Raw genomic sequence first — 23,122 nt, 5'->3', positions numbered from 1 at the left:
AGTGTTTTATTGCCATATATACATGTACATATAAATATATAAGCCAATTTCTATATCACTTTAGACTCTAGATTAACACTGAGGAATGTTAAATATCTTTGAATGTCTGCTGGTAATCTGTTATGTGTATTTAGAATTATCTCTCCGCTGGCATTCAGGATTGCCAAATGATTTTTGTCTACATTGCTTGGGGATTTGTCCCCGGGCTAAAATCCCCCATCCTCCTATTGGGGACGTTTCAGGGACTTAGGGGACGGCTAGGGGACATACCTCTGCCGTCCCCAAAATTGCAAAATTTGTGGGAAACGTCTCGGAAACTTGGAGATGGTAGTGATTCTCAAAGGGGACGTCCCCCCGTCCCCAATATGGTTGGGGACGTCTGGGATGTCCCCTAACCGTCCCGGGGACGGCCAGCCGTCCCCCTTTTCCCAGCACATTTAAAAAAATAAAAAGAGACTCAAATGCTCAAATTTTTTTTTTTTAATTTTACTCTATGTCTGTAAAACTGAATTTTTACTCATATAACGGGTAAACATGTCTTAATCATTTCCAAAAGAACTTAGACTTCTCACTGATATGAAAGGTAAACAGGTCTGAATCATAGCCAAAAGTACTCAGAAATATGAATAACAGATTGGTAATGAATTTCACAAAAATCCAAAACTTTGTAGTGCATAAAGAAGCAGTTGTAGGTCATTATAGTAATGGAAGACTAAAGAAATATCCTCCAACCAGAAAGAAACAATGAACTATATGCAAACAAGTGCTGGCATATTGACATTGAATTTTCAATTATGAATGCATTTTGAGTATTGACAATGAATTCTGAATTCTGAATGCATATTGAGTATTGACAATGAGTTCTGAATTACGAATGCATATCAAGTATTGACAATGAATTCTGAACACAAATGTGGCATGTTAAGGTTCTATAGTGTACATATACATGCCTACGTTACCTGGGGACGTGTCCCTGGTATTTTTTTCAGGCATCCCCGTCCTGGGGACATCCCGGGGACAGGGGACTCCTAGGGGACGTCCCCATTAATTCTGCATATAGACAGTGAATTTTGACCATGAATTCTATAAGCAATTTGACTTTGACTCTCAATTTAACACAAATTTGCCATAAGAACTCTGCTGGTTCTTATATGTTAAGGTTCTATAATGTATATGTGTATGTTTTATCCATGTTTTCATATGAATATTTTAAATTTCCCTATATATTTTAATTTTCCCTATTTTTATATAGCCACCCCCTTTGCCATCGCTTAGCTGTCCCCAAATTTGACAAAAAAAAATCACCGTCTCAGAAATGCGCACCCCTGTCCCCTGTCATCCCCGTACCGGAAACTCGGGGTAACATAGATACATGCTTTATCCATGTTTTCATATGAATATAATGTATATATACATGCTTTATCCATTTTTCATATGAACATTTTAAATTTTAAATTTTCCCTATATTTTAAATTTCTCTATATATTTTAAATTTTCCCTATATTTTAAATTTCTCTATATATTTTAAAAATTCTCTATATTTTATATAGCTGTCCCCTTTGCTGTTCCCCCAACGTCCCCAAAATTGGCAAAAAATTTTGCCGTCTCAGAAACTTGCCCCGCCATCCCCTGTCGTCCCTGTCCCGGAAACTCGGTGTAACACAGCTTATTATAGTTTTATAGACAAATTTGACATTATTGAATTACATGTGTATATGAATATACAAATTTATATTCCTACATGTACACAGACACGCCTGCATACACTCACGCACATGCACACACATGCACATGCACACACATGCACATGCACACACACACTCACATAGAGAGCACATGTAGAGAGAGAGAGAGAGAGAGAGAGAATCTTTATCACTTTAGATTAACCCTTAGAAATGTAAAATATCTTCAAATCTCCCAATCTCATCTTTTATCTGGATTTAAGATTATCATTGCACTGGCATTCAAGAATGTCAAATGACATACCACAGTTTTCAAGATAAATTTGACATCTTGTTGTTCATTTGGATGCTGGTTTTTGATGCATGCTTTTCAAGTCTGAATGTGGGGGTTTTCTACTCTCAAGTAAAAGTACCTGATTGAGGATAGTTTGTTTATAAATGGCTGGTTCTATCAACTGACATTTGTGTGAAGTAACATATTCTATATAATGGCTATAGCAGAAGTTTGGTATGTGTTACACTCATTAGGAATTTCAAGAATTTTTTTTTTTGCCTAAATCTGAGTCAACCTGCTGTTAGGGGTTCAAATAAGGCTGACTTGATTCGGTCATGAGCATAAAATGCTACATATGCAAGGTTAAATGTAATGTCTCCAACTAGAAGGCTGCCAATTCCCAATGATTAATATATATCACTATGCATTTAAATCAGATTAAATTAAGAATCAATTAATGATTCATAATACATTTGACAGTTAACATACTTAAGCTCCAATTCCTTACTTCTCTTCTAATCATCATCTGTAAGGAGGATGGGGAATTACTTGTCATAGGGTGCTTGGAAACTAATCTACAAGTAGGCTCCCTCAAGACTTCAGGACCCTGTCCATATCCCATCTTGGGATTCACCTGCCTTGTGAGGAATTACTCCGCCTCTCCCTAACAAAACTAACCTATCCTCTTAAGGGGCAATAGCGAGTGATTAAGGAATGGGCTAGGAGTGTACTAACTTCAAATGGATTATGAATAATTATGTAATTAATTAGATTAGCCAATTCCTATATAAACTTGAATTACCACTGTAAATCTTGTTATTTCTGCTATAATTTATAAGAGAAGAATAATTATAATGTCTATACTATAGGCCCTATATCCGCCTTAACTCTAGTAAGATTCAGACATAATCATAATTGTAAATAAGCATTTAATTTATAATCAAGATCATCATACCAAACTGATATTTTTAATAATGGTTATGATATTCTGCCAGCTAAGAAATTCGATCTGCCAATTAAGAGATTTGAACTTGCAGGGATTCTGATTTCTAATCCTTCGGTGCCCTTCCTAGATCGCAAGGTGTTGTTGCTTTATATTCCTCCATTGGTTGTGAAAGATTATGACTCTTCTCATGGTGGTGGTCTTTGCGAGATGTGTCCCTTAATCCATCGCATGACTAATCACTTCTTCAGTTTATTAATTATTCTAATTTCTAAACAATTCTTACATGTCTTAAGAGGAGATCACACATAATGAAGGAAGAGGATTGATTCCTTAACCAATTGTTATGATATTGGGTTTGCTCTTTACTCGACCAAAGGATATAAATCGATTGCAATGAAAATTGTGAAATCTTTCGGAGTAAAACAATTTCTGATTTATTTAATTAGGATAGTGTGTTATAGCTGGGGTTGTGACATTAAACTTGTCATCATTCCCTCATAAAATTTGTGACAATGCTCATGTTTAGGAGTAGGTAAAGGTAGACTCATTCATTATTTAGACTTGGCACTTGTTTTCTATGGTCATGTTTTTTGCACTCTTTTTGGCATTTTGGTTTGCACATTTGGTCACCTTTCCAATTATGAGGAGTGATCAGTTTTTATGGTTTGGGTGACTAGTTGCAAATGGAGTCAAGTCTTTGTCTAGTGTGGGTCTATGGGACTTGCCTAGTCTTGGTAGACTTGGGACTCATGAAGATTGGGAAGCTTTGAGTGAGTCTTGCAACTATGTCTAGGTCAAATACTTTCCCATTTGACAAGATCTTGGATGGCCACACAGATGGATCATTTTGTTACTTGGATCTAGGCCTATATGGCAAATCAGCAATATAGGACGTTTCCAATTGAGTGATGAGTTTTTAGGGTTTTCTATGGCTGGGGTGACTAGTTGCAAAGGGAGTTTAGTCTTTGTCTAGTTTGGGTCTATGGGACTCGTCTAGTCTTGCTTGCATTGAGACTCATGAAGTTTGGGCAACTTTGAGCGAGTCTTGCAACTATGTCTAGGCCAAATACTATCCCATTGACAAGACCTTGGATGGCGCCTCATAGATGAATCAATCTGTTAATTGGATCTAGGCATATAGGTAAAATTGGCAACATAGGACATTGCACCTAATCATCCCACAGTCTTGTTATATGTAAAAACAATGATTCCATTGAGGTTTAGATATATTGATAAAGATTAAGTTTTAAAGCTCTCATTAGGAACAACTCTGTTTTGAAATCCCTGAGAGACCATTCCAATTTTGATTTTTACATTTCAAGTTTATCAACTAAGTCTTTAAACTCATCATATGACACTTTGGCTTTAAAATGTATCATAATTTTTATCACATAGCATGGAAAAAAGATGAATTGCCACTTTGCTGCCTACAAATATTTTTTGGAGATGGACCTGGACAAACAGGAAACTGGGAGGTAATATTTGGTGGCATTATTTTTTCTGCTAAAAAGAAACAAGAAAGCAGCATCCCTACTATGCAATGCCAAACCATCCTTGATCTGCGTATAGATTGTCATGTTTGTTAGTGTGATATGAATCATATGATGTGACATTGTGAGTGCCCATTGTTGCTGTGTTTAATGATTGTCTGTAGATGATTGGAAATTGATGATTGTAACTAGAGGTTGAACCAAATCATTGGTTCCTTGGGAGGATTATTAATGTGGCATTAGTAATGTATATGCATTAAAGTGTTCAGAAGCTTCTGTAGTATTCTTAAACATGGTGACTATGCATGTTCGAAAGGGTACCTAAAATTTTGGTAGTCTCTAGAAAATGGGTTCATTTAGTTAGCAATTTGCCTGCTAGATGAAAAGCTTGACACTGGAATCGGACTTCTGAAAACTTATATAAAAATAACCAAACTTATACTAAGATTGAGGCAAACATCAAGCCGTGAGCATATTATTCCTGATTATGCATAACATATAATACTGTTTGAAAGAAGAAAGTAACATCTTATAATACATTTATTATCCTATGCTCACATTATACAATTTGTTGGTTTGCTTGACATTTTTTTGATTATGTGGCTCTATAAAAGTAAACATATATTTATAAAAATAAACATATATGTACAGATGAGATGAGTATTATATGATAGGGTGTTAGATATGCAAATACCAAAGGGTTATGTTTCAAGCACGATTCTATACAAATAATTAACATCCAGTATGATTAGGTTCATAACATCTATGATATTCTAATGCTTGGCATTTACACAGGTATTTGTTAGACAGACCGCGTGTTAAACCTGTTGCACAAGATCCTTCAAACGAGAAGATTCGACTTCTAATTTTATCGGAAAGCGTCAAAGATCCAGGTAAAAGAGTATACACACCTAAAGTAGCATTTGTTTTTTCAATTATCCAATAAAAATAACTGACATGCAAATACAAATTGAATGTTCTGAATGATGTTATTTCTATAGTATCACATCACATCAGAAATTCAAGATAATAATCAGATCTACCAATCATAGCACAATCCTCAAAATCAATCAAATTGTTAATTTTTTGGGATTTAACTTGCCTGGAGCATGAAAGTGTCCCTGTACCTTCCAATTCCTAGCCCCAAAGCATGAAAGGGTTTCCCTCCTTCCAACTCCTAGCCCTAGAGAACTCCTACAAGGCTCTTCCTCAAATTCAAATTGATTGTTTGATGAATTTTCTTGATTAATGCTGATTGATATTTCTTGATGGATTGACATTCATTCCCTTGAATAATATTTGAATGTTATTATGAATGATCTTTGAATGAATTTCTGAAGTTATATGTGTTGCTGGATATATTTCTGTATTTCTGCTCTGAATTGATAATCTGAATTGTTTTAATTGATTGTAGATGAGTGATATTTGATGATGGATGTTTGAATAATTGATATTTGAATGATTGATGTTTGAATGATTGATGTTTGAATGATTGAATTGATTGATGAATGGATTGATTTTTTGCTGCTTGCTGGTTTGTTTTGCTTGAATGAATTGTTGAATTGATTCATTTTCTTGATGGATGGATTGATGAGTGATGATGTATTGATGTTTGCTTGATATATATATATACACACACACTTATGGAAGAGCCACACCCTTTCTTACACCATCACTACTCTTGAAAACATTATTTAATTTACTTGCAATGTCACATGATGTTCTATTCCTAATCGATTGATTGAATGCTTGTTTCCTTTATAAATTGATTGATTGAATGCTTGTTTACTTTATAAATTGTTGATTTATTCCATTTTCTCAGTGAAATGATTTGCCCTTTATATCCATTTCTTGAAGCAGTCATCACCTTTCACAAGTAATGAGTCACTGCGCTTAACAAGAAATGAGTCAACACCCTTCGTTGCTGTCTTTGAAAATAATAATTTATTTTCAAATTGATTTCCTTCATTCCCAATTTATAATTTATTTATTCCTTGCTTGATGATCTCCTCCCAAGAAAATGATCTCCCTTTTATATATTATCCTTGAGGGAGTCATAACCTTTCATGATTTCTGCCCTTTGAAAGAGTCACAATTTGTTGTCTTTTGAGAATAATAATTTATTTTCAATTGATTGATTGTCTCCTTCCCTGTCCTCTTCTCATAGAATGATCTCTCCTTTATATCTTAATCCTTCGATAGTCATAACTCTTTATTTCATGCCCTTTGACCTTTCATTAAACTTAATTAAATTTTAATTATATCATATATATTTTTTATATTTTAATTTATTATTATTAAATTCCATTTCAAAAAAGGGACATTACAAGTTGATAAACTGCTGGGGGAAAATCTTAGTGATTTGAATAGATTTTTGTTTTATATCTGTTTTGATGGTTCTATTGATCATGTTTTCTGAGGGAATAAATCAAGGATGAACATCTAAGGTGTATTTTAATAGAGGGACATAACAGTCTCGTCAGAACTAAAGATGCAGCTGTTTATGAAGAACAAAAGACTAAATGTAGGTATCTCTCAGCATCCAATGCTGAATTGTCCATTTATCTGAGTTTTAGAATATAGAAAGTAGCTCTGAATATCCTATCTAGGTGAAAAGGCAGGCAACTAACTGAATCTGGACAACTTATTGAGAAACAATCTATTTTTGATGGAGTATATGTTAAAGCTTGATAATGTTTATCCTTTCAATTGAGCTCCGTCACAAGATGCAGCTGTTTATGAAGAACAAAAGACTAAATGTAGGTTTTGAAAAATTGACTGCTCAAAATAATTGGATTCACTATTCAACGATATACAACCATATATATAGAGGTTACAAGACAACGTTCTAAATTAAGAACAAGTCATTTGAGTGAAAGCTAATAAGCTAAAAAGCTTAAAAAACTAAATAAAGCTTTAAAAAACTAAATAATAAAAAGCTAACTATACGTCTTTAATAAAGAAGCAATACTTTAACTTAAGACACTAAAAAAGCTAAATAAGTCGATGACTAAGATGACCATTATAGAATAGATATTAATATTAATTTAATACCCTCCCTAATGGTCATCGCACTCAATACCCCACAAAAGACACTGCAGGTGTTTGATCACAAATGCAAAGAACACTTTGCTGCTACGAAGACCCTCCCAGGATCTACAAAATGTAAATGACCAAGAGTACCTGTAATGTCCCTACTATTTAGAGATCATTAACCTGCAGAACAGATTGTTAGAACATAACAAACATATAAATATATATATAAGTAATTTAAATTGCAATCTAACTTCAATGCTCAATTAACATAATCATAATTTTCATCTAAAAAAGGATACAATGCCATACGTAAGTATGTCCTTAGGTGGCCGTGAGGCTCACCTTCTTGGAACCCCTTGGTTCCAAGCCCTCTAGGAAATCGAAGATGAATTCGAATCCTGTCTTGGGTGTAACCTCTTACATCCAAGCCATCCAAGGAAGACCCTTGTCTATTCCTTGCCTTGGGTGATGCCTTCATCACCCAAGTCCTCAGAGGGGATTGGCCCGACCTTTGAGTCCTGTCTTGGGTATAACCTCTTACACCCAAGCCAGCCAAGGAAGACCCTTGCCTTTCCTTGTCTTGAGTGATGCCTCCATCATCTAAGTCCTCAAGGGAATTGACCAGATCCTTCTCTTCTTGGTTGAGTTTTAGTCAACCAAGCCATACATTTGCATAACATTTTCAGTTTATAAACTATCCCTTGTGTTAACATGAATTCTCAATGTATCTTTTAATTAACATATATATCAATATGATTTTCCATCTTTTACATATGCATTACATTTCTTAAGATACCTTGTATTCATAATCTTTCTTAATATGCAAACTTATGTATACAACATTTAACAAGATTATATCTTTTTCCTATTTTTAACGACTAGTGAATATTATACATTAAGATGTGTATAAATATTCACTAGAGTACCATTAACATCACCTATCAATGAACCTTACCCATTACCCATTACCCATTAACTAATATTAATTAATATTAATGAACCTTTATTATTAACACCACCTATTAATATTAATAATAATGATCTTCCATATACTATACCTCTTATTTAATATAGGGAGGAATTCTGTTCCTTACCTCGCAGTCTGCTCACCTTTACCCTCTCCCTGCAGTCCGCTCCTCCTCCCCTTCCTTTAGCCTTGACCGCTGCCTCCTTTATAACCCGTGAGGGGTTGTGCCCCCCCACGGGCCCCTTCCGCATGAAGGGGTGCGGAGGTAATCCAGCCCTCTTTGGGATTACCTTTATGTTTTGTATTTATATCTTGTTTCCCTTTTTTTTAAGATATTAAATATTAAACATTAATTACATTTCATTTTAAATAAAATACAATATATTATTTCTTTTTAATATATTAAATATTAATTACCTTTCATTTATATATAAAATACTATATATTATTTCCTTTTAAATATAATAAATATTACATAACATTTCTTTTAAATATATTCAATATTACATATCAAAATATATTTAAATATCTTTCTATTTAAATATATATTAATTATTTAAATAACATTTCCTTTACTAAGACAAATTAAATATATTTCCTTTATTTTAGATTATTATTTTAATTTATTCATTTACAATATCCTTATCCATGCAAGTGATTTTACATCTTGTGATACTGTAGGGGTTACCATAGTCCCTCCGTCTCAATTTTGCTTGTCCTCAAGCATCTTTAGATCTTCCCTTTTTTTAATTTGTGGGGGTGGCGGTAAGGAGTGGTGATGATAGATTTTGCTCCTTCTTCTAATTCAATGGAATGTTCAAATCCCCTATTTGTGGGTAAACCCAGGGGAATGTTTTTGAAGATTATTATTATTATTATTATTATTTTTATTTTTATTTTTTTATTTTTTTGTGTCTCCTAAGGGTGGGTTGTATATCACTATGAATGATTTGACCTTCGGTCGGAGATTTATGCAAGACCATTCATTGGGCGATCCACTCTCCTTGATTATGCCTAAGAATTTCTTCCATTTTATTACACGATACTGTCTTTGGAGAGCCATCAGGAATTCCTTTTAATGTTAGCCTTCAAATCTGGCCCTTTTGTAGGGTCTTTCCTCATCCCGGATTTCTTCTGTGTTATTTAACTGTCCTCTTTTACATTCATAGCCTTTCCCCCATGGGGCCTTGCATTTGAAACATAACCCTTTCTCCATGAGTTCCCCTCTCTCCTTACATTGGTGATTCAAACTCCAAGGTTTCTTGCAAAAGCGGCAGGGCTTCTCTTGGTGGTCCCTCTGGGGTCCTTCATTCCTATGCGGCGTTTTGGTTGTGGGGTTCTTGGGAGCATTAAATTCGACCATCCTAGTTTTCTTGATGGCTTCTCCTAAGTTTTGTGGTTCTAGGGGTTTAACAAAATTCTTAATGGGGTCCTTCAGACCTTTTAAGAACATGTAGGTAAGCCTTTTCTGGGATAGGTCGGGGACCATTTCTGACAAGTTTTGGAATTGATCTATATAATCTTCAATGGTTCCTACTTTCTTAAGGTGTGTTAGCTCTTGGAAGTACCATTCTGAGTCTTTCTGGTCGAATCGGCTGATGAGCCTTTGGGTAAACTCATTGTAGGTGGAGACGTTTTTGTGTCCTAGGGTAATGCGACCGTTATGCCACCAATTATGGGCATTGCCGGTTAAATGTAGTATGGCAAATTTTATAGCATCTCCTTTGGTCATTGGACTGTATGAAAGGTAGGTGTCTAATTTTTGTACCCAAGCTTGGGCAACATCCTTCCTTGCCCCATCAAAACATGGTATGGACATTTTGTTGACTTTAGCTTTGAGGTCGTTACCCATAGGTTTCCTCCTCCTACTCTCATTAGTCTTGGACTCACAGAAGTCCCTGAAGGACACCACACTCTGAACTTCTGGTTCCAATCTAGCATAAATTTGGGCGATTTCTTCCACCCCAAGTATGGCCGGTTCCTCCTCCTCCCTCACATGTTCTTCCCTAGGAAGAAATTCGGGAATTGTTTGCCTAGAACTTTGAGGCGATCGTTCGTTGTCAGCGTGATTAGAGTGTGTCTCTCTTCTAGGGTTTGACATATCTCTATTGTTGCTGTTGGTACTTTGGAGGATTAACTGGCTCATTCTTTCGAATTTCTCATTGGTTTGCTCCATGAAAGTTTGGAACTGTTTGGCTAATCGATCAGCCATTGCTTTTGCTCCTTTCTTCCTCTGATATGTGATCATAAACTAAGAGCCTTTCCCACAGGATGGCATGATTATGCTCTGATACCACTGTAATGTCCCTACTATTTAGAGATCATTAACCTGCAGAACAGATTGTTAGAACATAACATAAGTAATTTAAATTGCAATCTAACTTCAATGCTCAATTAACATAATTATAATTTTCATCTAAAAAAGGATACAATGCCATATGTAAGTATGTCCTTAGGTGGCCGTGAGGCTCACCTTCTTGGAACCCCTTGGTTCCAAGCCCTCCAGGAAATCGAAGATGAATTCGAATCCTGTCTTGGGTGTAACCTCTTACATCCAAGCCATCCAAGGAAGACCCTTGTCTATTCCTTGCCTTGGGTGATGCCTTCATCACCCAAGTCCTCAGAGGGGATCGGTCCGACCTTTGAGTCCTGTCTTGGGTATAACCTCTTACAACCAAGCCAGCCAAGGAAGACCCTTGCCTTTCCTTGTCTTGAGTGATGCCTCCATCATCCAAGTCCTCAAGGGAATTGACCAGATCCTTCTCTTCTTGGTTGAGTTTTAGTCAACCAAGCCATACATTTGCATTACATTTTCAGTTTATAAACTATCCCTTGTGTTAACATGAATTCTCAATGTATTCTTTAATTAACATATATATCAATATGATTTTCCATCTTTTACATATGCATTACATTTCTTAAGGTACCTTGTATTCATAATCCTTCTTAATATGCAAACTTATGTAGACAACATTTAACAAGATTATATCTTTTTCCTATTTTTAACGACTAGTGAATATTATACATTAAGATGTGTATAAATATTCACTAGACTACCATTAACATCACCTATCAATGAACCTTACCCATTACCCATTACTCATTAACTAATATTAATTAATATTAATGAACCTTTATTATTAACACCACCTATTAATATTAATAATAATGATCTTCCATATACATATTTAATATAGGGAGGAATTCTGTTCTTTACCTCGCAGTCTGCTCACCTTTACCCTCTCCCTGCAGTCCGCTCCTCCTCCCCTTCCTTTAGCCTTGACCGCTGCCTCCTTTATAACCCGTGAGGGGTTGTGCCCCCCCACGGGCCCCTTCCGCATGAAGGGGTGCAGAGGTAATCGCAGCCTAGGCTGCGGTTACCTACGCACCACTTCGTGCGGAGGTAACCCAGCCCTCTTTTGGATTACCTTTATGTTTTGTAATTATATCTTGTTTCCCTTTTTTTTAAGATATTAAATATTAAACATTAATTACATTTCATTTTAAATAAAATACAATATATTATTTCTTTTTAATATATTAAATATTAATTACCTTTCATTTAAATATATAAAATACTATATATTATTTCCTTTTAAATATAATAAATATTACATAACATTTCTTTTAAATATATTCAATATTACATATCAAAATATTTTTAAATATCTTTCCATTTAAATATATATTAATTATTTAAATAACATTTCCTTTACTAAGACAAATTAAATATATTTCCTTTATTTTAGATTATTATTTTAATTTATTCATTTACAATATCCTTATCCACGCAAGTGATTTTACATCTTGTGATACCGTAGGGGTTATCATAGTACCAAAAGCCATCCAAGCTAATGTAGCCCTCACACCTGAATTAGAGATCTGGCACATGCTAATTATTGAAGCCTGAAACCATGATTTTGAGGATAAATCAGCAAACCCTTTTGCCAAAGAGTACTGAGCACCATTTACTCCAACAACTCCAAAACAGACTGGAAGATACCACGGTTGCAGATGTTCGCCTTAGCAGTGTGACCCAAAACTGGCTGCAACAAAGCACGATTTTTGAGGAGAAAAATCGTCAAACCCTGAGAACTTCTGGAATCACAAAATCTCATGCGAACTTCCCGTATTACAGATGATTTTGGAGGGAAAAATCGAAAAAACCAGCAAATAATTTTTGAGGAAAAAATCGTGAAAACCTAGAAATCTCACACAAACTTTTTGGATTACAGATGATCATTTTTAAGGAAATAATTATAAACCCTGCGAACAATTTTTGAGGAAAAAAGTGGGAAAACCAACAAACAGTTTTTCAGGTTTAAAAATCGTGAAAACCCACCAAACAGGAAATTTGCTTATCACAAAGCATAGAAGGCTGACTCCTCTTCAAAACTCTCTGTAACATGAGTCTGCTCTTGTTCCCGAGACCCTCCCAACGTAGATGGCCAAATTGATGACAATAATTACATTATACACTTTTCTTCTTTGAAGATTGCTGGTGTGGACCTTGTCCCTTCTACTGGAAGGATTGAGCTTTACCCTTGTTCTTATCTAAAACTTCAACTGTGAAGGCCTGTTCAGGGGGACAAACTAGCACTACTTCCAAACTACTGCTTCCATCGATCTTGCTAGAGAAGTTTGGTGCAGAGATCAGGAAACTTCAAATCAACACTAGTAGAAGTAATATTGAGTGTATCAATGAAATGCTTGTAGGATCTGGGAAGGCTTTTCAGCGTGATCACTACCAAATAATCTTCCTCAATTTTCCGGCCTATAGCTTTCAACTGGTCATGGATGTCCTTGATCTTCATAAGATGTGCCTGGATGGATGACTTTTCATCCATCATGATAGAAAACAACATATTCTTTAGAAAGAAAGCTCAGCTCTTGTCGAATGTCTCATGAAGACCCTTCAAGAGATCCGAGATCTCTTAAGCTGTTTTACTTGAAGGCACCTGAGGGAGTTGGTTGTTTGTGATGGACAACTTGATAAGCATGACAACCTCTTGAGTGCGTTCATCAAATTTATCCTGTTTTGGATTTGCTACTGTAGGACAAGGAACCTTGCCAAGAACAATTTGATCAAGGCAACGATATTCAAATATCGTTAACATGTGCTGTTTCCAGGTGTTGTAGTTGAGGCCGTTGAACTTCTGACTGTGTTCGAACATGATGTTGGTCAAAGATGTCGTCACGGAAACCGAGGTTGAAAGTGGTCAACCAAGTGAAAGCAAAAGACAAAAGAATCTAATTAAAAATCAGAATAGAAGCAGCCGAACAAAGAATTTGAAAACCCTGGAATAGAATTTGAGGAACGAATCCCAATGCACAAATGGCTAAAAAACCCAAAAATTTTCCTGCAAACCCTAGGTCACAGAAAAAAATTGGCACAACCAAGGCAAAAATCTAGGCATGGAACCCAAGGCGAAAAGCTGACACGGATCTCAAGATTAAGAACTGCAGATAATATCTTGTGAATTTTTCTGAAAAAAAAAAATCTGCAGAAAAATTCAGACGATTTTTGAAAAGAAAAAACCGTAAAAAAAGAAGCTGAAACCCTAGGTCGCGGTAGGGCTAAAAACCTCAAAAATACCGAAACCCTTACTGCCGTTGTGTCTGAAAATCATTCTCAGAAAAAGACACCAAAACTGAGGAAGATCACGGAAATGCAAAAACCCAGAAGAAATCCACGAAAACGAAAACCCTTGCTGCTAAAACACCAATGTCGGGCCAAATCGCGATGGAGAAATAATGCGATTTTCAGAAATCACAGTACTAAAAAAAAATCGCATGGAAAACCCTCGTTGCTGGCAAGGAAACATTGCATGCTTAGGGCAGAAAACCAGAGCCTGTCGTCGAAAAAATAAACCATGGGCATGAAAGAATCGCATTTTCTCTTTCGCAATTTTAGAGAAAAAAAATGCCGTCGATAAGAAACCCTGGACGTCATGGAAGAACACATCCACTGTCACAAAAAAAATGAAAAGACACTACAAACGCCACGGGTAGAAGTCGCGAAATACACAGACCTTGACGCACGACCCAGAAAACACTTGAACTGAAACACGAAACCCTAGTTGGATTTCGTGAGAAGTGCACTCAGAATTGCGAACAAACCCTAGAACGTGCAAAAACATGACCAGTAACCCTTGGCCATGAAAACAATTGGATCCAATTCGGCCAGAAAAAAAGAAAAAACTTCAGAAAAATTGCACTAAAAAATTTCAATAAGAAATAATTTAAGAATTATAAATTTTTCAAAAGTTTATCCATGCTCTAATACCATGAAAAATTGATTGCTCAAAATAATTGGATTCACTATTCAACGGTATACAATCGTATATATATAGAGATTACAAGCTGACGTTCTAAATTAAGAACAAGTCGTTTAAGTGAAAACTAATAAGCTAAAAAACTTTAAAAGCTAAATAAAGCTTTAGAAAACTGAATAATAAAAAGCTAACTATGCGTCTTTAATAAAGAAGCAGTAGTTTCACTTAACACTAAAAAAGCTAAATAAGTCAACTAAAAAGCTAAATAGGTAAATAAGTCGACAACTAAGATTACCATTATAGAATAGATATTAAACTAAGATGACCATTATAGAATAGATATTAATATTAATTTAATAGGTATCTCTCACCATCCAATGCTGAATTGTTCATTTATCTGAGTTTTAGAATATAGAAAGTAGGTCTGAATATACTATCTACGCTAAGTTGCTGGTTCCAGTTTGGGCTCAGGTTCGGGTTCATGGGTTTGGCCAAATTTTTTTTGGGGTTTTGAGTTTGTTTGTACAAAAACATATAAAAACAAAAATATATACATATACGCAGCTGTAGTTAAGTTCAAAATACACCACCATGCTAATGTCATATCCCCTATATTGGAAACAATAAATTGTATTTGAATATATTGATGTATTGATTTATTCAAATTAAAAACAAATATGAATCTTTAAAACAACTAATCAATATATAAACATATTTCAGAGCCTATCATTATCTATTTATTTTTAATTATATTACATATATATTACTTATATGTATTAATAAATAATAGATAAACATTTTATAATTAACAATAAATCAAATCAGAATTATTACTAATAATAAAAACTGCCAATTGTAATAAATAATAACTACTAACTAAATTAAAATATGAATCGCTGGCTGAGGCACGAACTTTGGGAAGAGACTCCACCATAAGCATGGGACGTGGCTTTTAAGACAGCCATTGGGTTCTATTTAACGGGAAAACAATGACAAAGGAAATGCATCGAATGGAAAAAGGAGAAGGCAGTTCGGTCAAAAAAGCTGAGATTATTGGTAAGGAAGATTCATTGGTCACCATCGATCAGATCAAATCAGAACTGTTATTAAATTACAAGCCGTAACATCTTTGTTCTTGATGGTATACATTGGGATGTGCTTAATACATATGTTAATATATGAAGCCTGATAATGCTATTATGCAGAATTTAATAATAATATTAATATCTGCTGTACGTATGACAGTCATACTTAATTTCATTACTGGGGCAGACCAGCGTCAGATCTGTCTCCCTTTTCACCACAATTATAATAACAATTAATATTGTTTGGCAGCAGTGGTATTATTGATTTATACAATAGATAATTAACAAATAGGTTAATAATTGATAATATAATCTAATTCATTCATATATATATATATATATATTAATCAGAATAAAAGTAATAGATTTATATATAATAATGATGTTAGCAAGATATACATACATATATATTTGAAATGATATCAATAAGAATATATTTATATATAAAAAGACAAATCATAAATATATATTATTATGGATATAATGAATAAGTTACTTGATTATATTTTTTTAGATTATTTATATATGTATGTATATCTTATCTTGTAATCAATCAAAGGAATGAATGGAGGAAGTACGTTAGGGAATTGCAGTTTACCGGTTCTCCCAAGCTAAGTAGGCCACCCCAAGGGATGGAATTGTCATAGTGGGACTTTCTTGCCTCTTGCGGGCCAAGAGGTGAGTTGTCATAGTGGGATGCTGCGTGGTCTTGAGCTTAATTGGGTTGAGCAGTTTACGGGGCCCTCTCGAGGCTTTCCTACCAAACTAAACTATGATTGGTTACAGGTAGAAATACATGTTTATCATTCTTTGTAATATATGTGCTATTAATCCATGTATTTATTTGTGAATTTGTAGGTTTATTTAATGACTAGATTAAGTCACTCTCATAATTAGAAAAAAAATGATAAACTATATTGTAGAATTACTAATTTGAGGCCAAACCCAGGTAAGCTCAAGGTGGGGACATTACAGCTAATAATCAAATAAAATAAAATAGCAAAATACACCATCACAGATTAAAGCTTTAGCTCAAATAACATAGCAAAACAGTAAATACACCACCATATTAATGTTTTAGCTCAAAAATAATAATGTTAAGCTACAACAATCAGCCATCACTGATCAAATATCATATGGATCATTAAAAATATCATCATCCTCCATATGCCATGGTAGATTAGAAGTGTTAGTTTTAGTGATCAGATTTAAGTAAACTCAGAAATTAACTTAAATGTAAGCACACAAGAGACACAAAACACATTATACCTTGGGAAAACCTCCCTCTTGGAGGAAAAACCCAGCATCAAAGATCCAGATCAAAGCCCTTTAGTATGAGCAAATTACAATTACAATAAGGATCAGATCACTTATCTGATAAGACTCCCAATCTAGGGCAGTGCTTTGTCAATATGAATTCCTTTATGTGCAGACCCTAATCTGAAGATGCACAGGCATGGTTTCGGCTGTAAGGTAGATGATTGTCACAACTTGATATCACCCACAACAAATCTGCCAATAAGTCTGCTACTTGAATATGCATAGATCCGAATTGGAATGGAGCTTGACATGTACAATATTTAGCACATATGTGAAGGAGATCTACAGCTTGGTCTGGCATACAAATTCGCTCAGCTGTTATGAAGCAATTCGTTGATTTTGTGAAGACCAATTTGCTGAAGAAGAGCAGAGAGGATATTCGCTAGGGCAGAATTTTTGATTGCTAGGAATGATTGATTGAATGTGTATATCTGATTGCCATGATTGAGTCTTGATATTCACAAGACTCAATCCTCTTACATAGGTCGGCCTAGCCTCATTAGGCCGACTTCTTCATATTATTTTCCTTTTGACAAGTTTGGCGCCCAAATCAAGTTACATTTTCCAATTGGGCCCAACCCAATAATTTTATTACAAGTTATATAAATAATTGCATATCACACGTTTCATTTGGGGCTGGACTTAATTACAAGTTACATTATGAGTCTCCCTTACATTTAACTAAATTACAAGTTACATGGTGTGATTTTGGGCCTAGCCCAATAGTAATTTAATTGCACAAGTTATACACCAAATTTGAATTGCATTTATGCAACATTTAAATTTGAAACATAATCCAAGCTAGCTATAATTTCAACAAGAAGAACGACAAACAGTGCCATTGGGAGTGGCACCAACATTGGCACTAGCACTAGCGTTGACAACGGTACTAGCATAGTCAATCTCATGATCACTAGGTAGCTCATGGTCATCAATGTCATCAATTGCAAGTGCATCAAGGTGGGCAATTGAATCGTCTAATTCAGCATTCTCTGGATCAATATCCCACTGCTTTGTCTCCCCTTTTTTGTACGCATTTTCTTTGTGTGTAATGAGCCGCAAGTTTGAATGTACAAAGACCAAGTACTTTGCCTTTTTGAAGTGTAGTCTATTGCCCTTTATTGAGTGGATGAAGGAGTATTTGCTCCAATTCCTCTCGGATGAAGATGAACTAGCAACCTATCAAGATTTTGAAATTAGAGAGTTAAGAGTTATAAATTAAAATTTAAAATATATGCAAGATAGAAGATTTTTTTTAATAACTAAGAACTTGCTATAAAACTTTGATGGCAAGAGGTTGTAGGTGCTTGTATGCTTCTCCATGGAAGTACCACCAACTATGAGCAGGAACCTTAGGACAAAAATAAGGTTCCTGCTCATAGTTGGTGGTACTTCGACATAATAGGTTGTTGTTGAGTTATAGACAAGAATGGATGGCCTTTTGTATTGTCAAGATGGAGATGTGATGGAGAGGCCATTGATCCTTTCTTACTCTTACTCTTACTCTTACTATTTACCAGAGGATGAGAATGTTCTTTCCCAATTTCTTCGTCTGCTTTTCTTTGCTCTTCTTTGTATGCCAATACTTGTGCCTATGCAAGAAGCCCTTTACCTTTTGGCTTTCTTGCACAAAATTTGATGCCTTTTGAGAGTAAAGCACAAATGTGCTCTTACTTGACTGTATGAGCTCTTGTATAGTTCTTTGCAATGAGAACAAATCCAAAGAAAAACTCCACTTGGAAGTGGTTCTACCATTTCCACATATTTCCAAAGGGGAGAGTTTGGGTCCATTTTAAAACAGGGTTCATTCCTAGCACTAGAAGCACTTGCCATTCTACAAACCAAAATGAAAAAACAAAACAAAACTAGAGAGCTCATTTCAATTTGTAAAAAAAATGCAAGGATTTTTTTTTTAAAAGAACAACAAAACCTACCTCTTTTGTTGAAATCTTCCTCTTCAATGTCTTCGAGAACAAATCTACACTTGCAACCACATAGGAGTAGCACAAGAACTAGCTAGGAACAAGCAACAATCAATCTTCAACTCTCCTTGAGCAATGGCAAGGAAAAAATGAAGTTTAGCAATGGAGAAAAGAAGTTATGTTTTTCATTCTATTGTGCAAAAATGAAGTAGGCTTTACCTTTTTTAGTGTTTTTAAGACATCAAATTAGGGTTTGGGGGTCAAATTTGCCATTTTGGCATTAAAAAACAATAAAAAAAAGTCAACAAAAATGTCTTTTCCACCAAATTCCTGATGGGTTTTGCAAAATTTGTTGAAATTCCTCCCAAGTTCTTTTGGGTTTGGCAAGGACGAACCTACAAGGTTTGTGTTGGACCCCGTCCGGACCGAGGGAGAAATGGACCCGGACCCGAGGGGAATTAGACCGGGACCCGGGGGTGTAATGTCCCCTACCTGATCTATTTCAATATATTATAATTGATTGATATTCTTCAATTAGTTATTATCAAGTGCTTATCTATTTTCCTCATTAGATGATTAATTTCATTATTCATAGTTCTTAATATAGATATCAGACCTTGCTACTACTTCAGTTTTAATGGAGAAGGGTTTACGTATGTTACCAAAGCGCTTAGAGACCAACTACATAGGTTCCCTCAAAGTTTACAGATCCAAACCCTTACCTATCTTGGGTCTATACCCTCAAGGCATATGGGTCGCTGATCCCCACCCTATCTTGGGACTTAACCTATTGCTTGGATTTGGACTGCCCCTCTTTGGAACATCTCATTCCCATCTTTTTAAATACGGACAGTAATAACATGATTTAGACTATAAGTATAAATATTTCTTATGTATTATGAATATATATGTGAAATTACGTATGACTGTCATACATATTGCACTCCATATTAATATTACTATCAATTCCGCATAAGAACATTATTGGGCTTCATATATCAAGCATACTTATTAAACACATCCCATGCATACCACCAAGAACAAGGATGTTACTGCCTGTAACTTAATAACAGTTCTGATCTGATCTGATCCATGGTGATGTTACTGGATGCTTTGATTCCTTTTTCTTTATATCTCTCAATGTGAGGGAGAGGTCATACCTCTTCATCATGTATGCCCTTTGGCAAGAGACACACCCTTTCACCATTAACACCCTTTGAAAGTGTGCAACTCTTCATTATTTCTGCCCTTTGAAAGGGACACAACCTTTCACAATCAGACCTGCACTTCTTATTTAAATCAGATCTGCACTTCTGATTTCCAAGTTATCCCCCTCCCAAATGAGGTTCTCTTCTCCCTTTTATATCTTATTGTTGAGGGAGTCGAAACTTTTCCTTCCATGTCTTTTAACCATTCATTAACTTAATTAAATTTTAATGAATTATATTTAATTATATTCTTTATATTATATTTTAATTTTATTATTATTATTTATTATTAAATTCTATTTCAAACTGGGGACATTACAGGGGGGTCCTAGTGAAGAACCCAACAACTTAGTATCTAGGTGAAAAGGCAGGCAACTAATTGAATCTGGACAACTTATTGAGAAACAATCTATTTTTTATGGAGCATATGTTGAAGCTTGATAATGTTTATCCTTTTAATTGATCCTAGCCAATAGATCCCATACTGGGGCCCCAAACATTTCACTTGTGAAGAATTGGGGTCCTAGTGAAGAACCCAACAACTTAGTATCTAGGTGAAAAGGCAGGCAACTAATTGAATCTGGACAACTTATTGAGAAACAATCTATTTTTTATGGAGCATATGTTGAAGCTTGATAATGTTTATCCTTTTAATTGATCCTAGTCAATAGATCCCATACTGGGGCCCCAAACATTTCACTTGTGAAGAATTGGGGTCCTAGTGAAGAACCCAACAACTTAGTGTCTAGGTGAAAAGGCAGGCAACTAATTGAATCTAGACAACTTATTGAGAAACAATCTATTTTTGATGGAGCATATGTTGAAGCTTGATAATGTTTATCCTTTTAATTGATCCTAGTCAATAGATCCCATACTGGGGCCCCAAACATTTCACTTGTGAACAATTGTTTTTTTGGATTTTAGGCTATTTTCCTTGTGAAACCCTCTTCAGCCTGTAAGTTTTTTTCCCCTAAGATAAGTGTAGAAGTGTTGTACTATTATTTCTTGCATAGCACACTCCACTAAAGAAGTGAAGTTTTGGCTGACATTGCCGTCTAGTGTGTTTCTTTCAAGTTGCTGCATTGTAGATAGATGTTGTGGTCCTATGCACCATATGCTCTCACCTTACCCATCTGGGGAATTGGGTGATCAAAAAGTGATAACGAACTTGCATTGCAATTTATTTCAATTAATTTTTTTAATAAAATTAGCGTGGTTATTACAATGTCTTAGTTTCATCGTGTTGACCATCCTTCTCTAGCATTCTATTTATCTAATTGATCCACATGATGTAAAGGTTATTTTCTTATATCAAAATACTGAAAGGATTTTATGAATACACTGGATGAGGTAGAAATGTTAGATTTGTGGAAAAACAAATAAACCAAGACTAATGTACTAGGCTACTAGCTTTAGTCACAAAACAACTATTCTATCCAATGATTCAAAACGAAAATAGGAGAATATAGCTATTTCCATTAATTCAAGAAACAAACTTTATGCAAGTAATAAATGTAACACAAGATGTATAAACTCATGGAATACTTACACTTCCCACTATGCAACAAATGCAAGTGATGTAGTACTTTTAAAGGAAATGTGAGGAGTAGGAGGTGGCAAATACATCCAATAGGTCTAGAATCTCCAAAAGATGAAAGAGAACCTCCTATTGAATATGTTGACAAATTAAGCCCCATGATGCGTTCCAAGACAAGCCTAAGCAAGTTAAACCTAGGTGTCGGAAAATACATAATAACCCGACAAAATGATAAAAACAATATACCAACAAGATAATGGGAAGGAAATTGTAGATGTCTTGGCACCATGTGTTGCGTTTAGGTCATATTTTCAGGGTTTACAATGTACATTCATCACCGAGTGGCAAAAACCTAATCTAGTTGATTGTTTTAGTTTTCTCATGAACTGTGAATGCTGAGTGGCAAAAACCTAAACTAGCTGATTGTTTTAGTTTTCTCATGAACTGTAAATTTCTTGGGTTATTTATATTTGTTGTTTAATGCGAAGTCTTTAAAGGGAAATCACTATGAAAGGATCGCAGATTGGTCCACTTCAACTTTCACCCATTCAATTAATTTTCCATTGATGACTAAAAAAAAGAATTAATTATTGATGATGTTTGAAAGAGAAGCACCTTATTTAGAGGTGTTCTCAACCATAGTTACTAGACTCAGATTAAGCAGGCTGATTTTGGACTTGGGCTTGAACTTAGCAGCCATACCCAACAGGCTTGTCTAAATCAACTTTAAAAATAAAAATCAAATCAAATACAAGTTCCTTTGATCATATACACAAGTATACATTGAACAATTTAGTACAAAAAGTGTATTATGGCTAAAGGAAACAAGAGTTTTAAGTATATAGCTATTCACAAGTGTTATAGCATATAGAACTCATGGGTTACAATAGCCATGCTATCAAAAACAAAAAGCATAAGATGGAGCCATGGACTATAGTAGGAAGAATATTGGTTCAATTAATCCAACATCATTAGTCGAAGCTCAATGGGGCTCTTGTGTGCTTATATCTTAGATAGGTCCTCAATGCTACTGGAAGCATAGTTGCATTGGTCAAGATTGGGATTGACCCAACAAAACAAAAACATAATTGTTATTCAATTACTTGGAAAACATGTTTCATGAATGAGAAGAGATGGGAGGCCTTTTTTGGTGGGATAACATTTTTTGTAAAATATAGTAAATTTCAATTATTCATATTATAAGTCATTCACCATATTCATTCCTTAACCATATTACGTAACACTAGAGCTAATTTGAGAATTCATTAGTTGACATACAAGTTAATTTTTTTCTTTGTTTTTATAATCAATGTTCATATACAACAAAAGGCCAAAAGTGCATATACTACAAAATGACAAAATGCAGAAAATTTGGAAAGC

At 34.9% G+C, this 23,122-nt stretch overlaps 1 protein-coding gene across 9 annotated transcripts in view; it reads left to right on the top strand.

The window, feature by feature from the left end:
* LOC131054862 (tRNA (guanine(37)-N1)-methyltransferase 1) overlaps positions 1-23,122 on the top strand; it is a 116,118-nt gene that overhangs the window by 17,688 nt on the left and 75,308 nt on the right. For all 9 annotated transcript variants that reach the window (XM_057989497.2, XM_057989487.2, XM_057989488.2 and 6 more), the window contains exon 3: positions 5,188-5,285. In XM_057989497.2, coding sequence (XP_057845480.1) covers positions 5,188-5,285 — 98 coding nt within the window. The remainder of the gene's footprint in view (positions 1-5,187; positions 5,286-23,122) is intronic.

This window comes from Cryptomeria japonica, chromosome 9, assembly GCF_030272615.1.
Source record: "Cryptomeria japonica chromosome 9, Sugi_1.0, whole genome shotgun sequence".
Lineage (NCBI taxonomy): Eukaryota > Viridiplantae > Streptophyta > Pinopsida > Cupressales > Cupressaceae > Cryptomeria > Cryptomeria japonica.
Note: the sequence above shows the minus strand (reverse complement) of the source record. Positions and strands in the feature narration are given on the sequence as shown.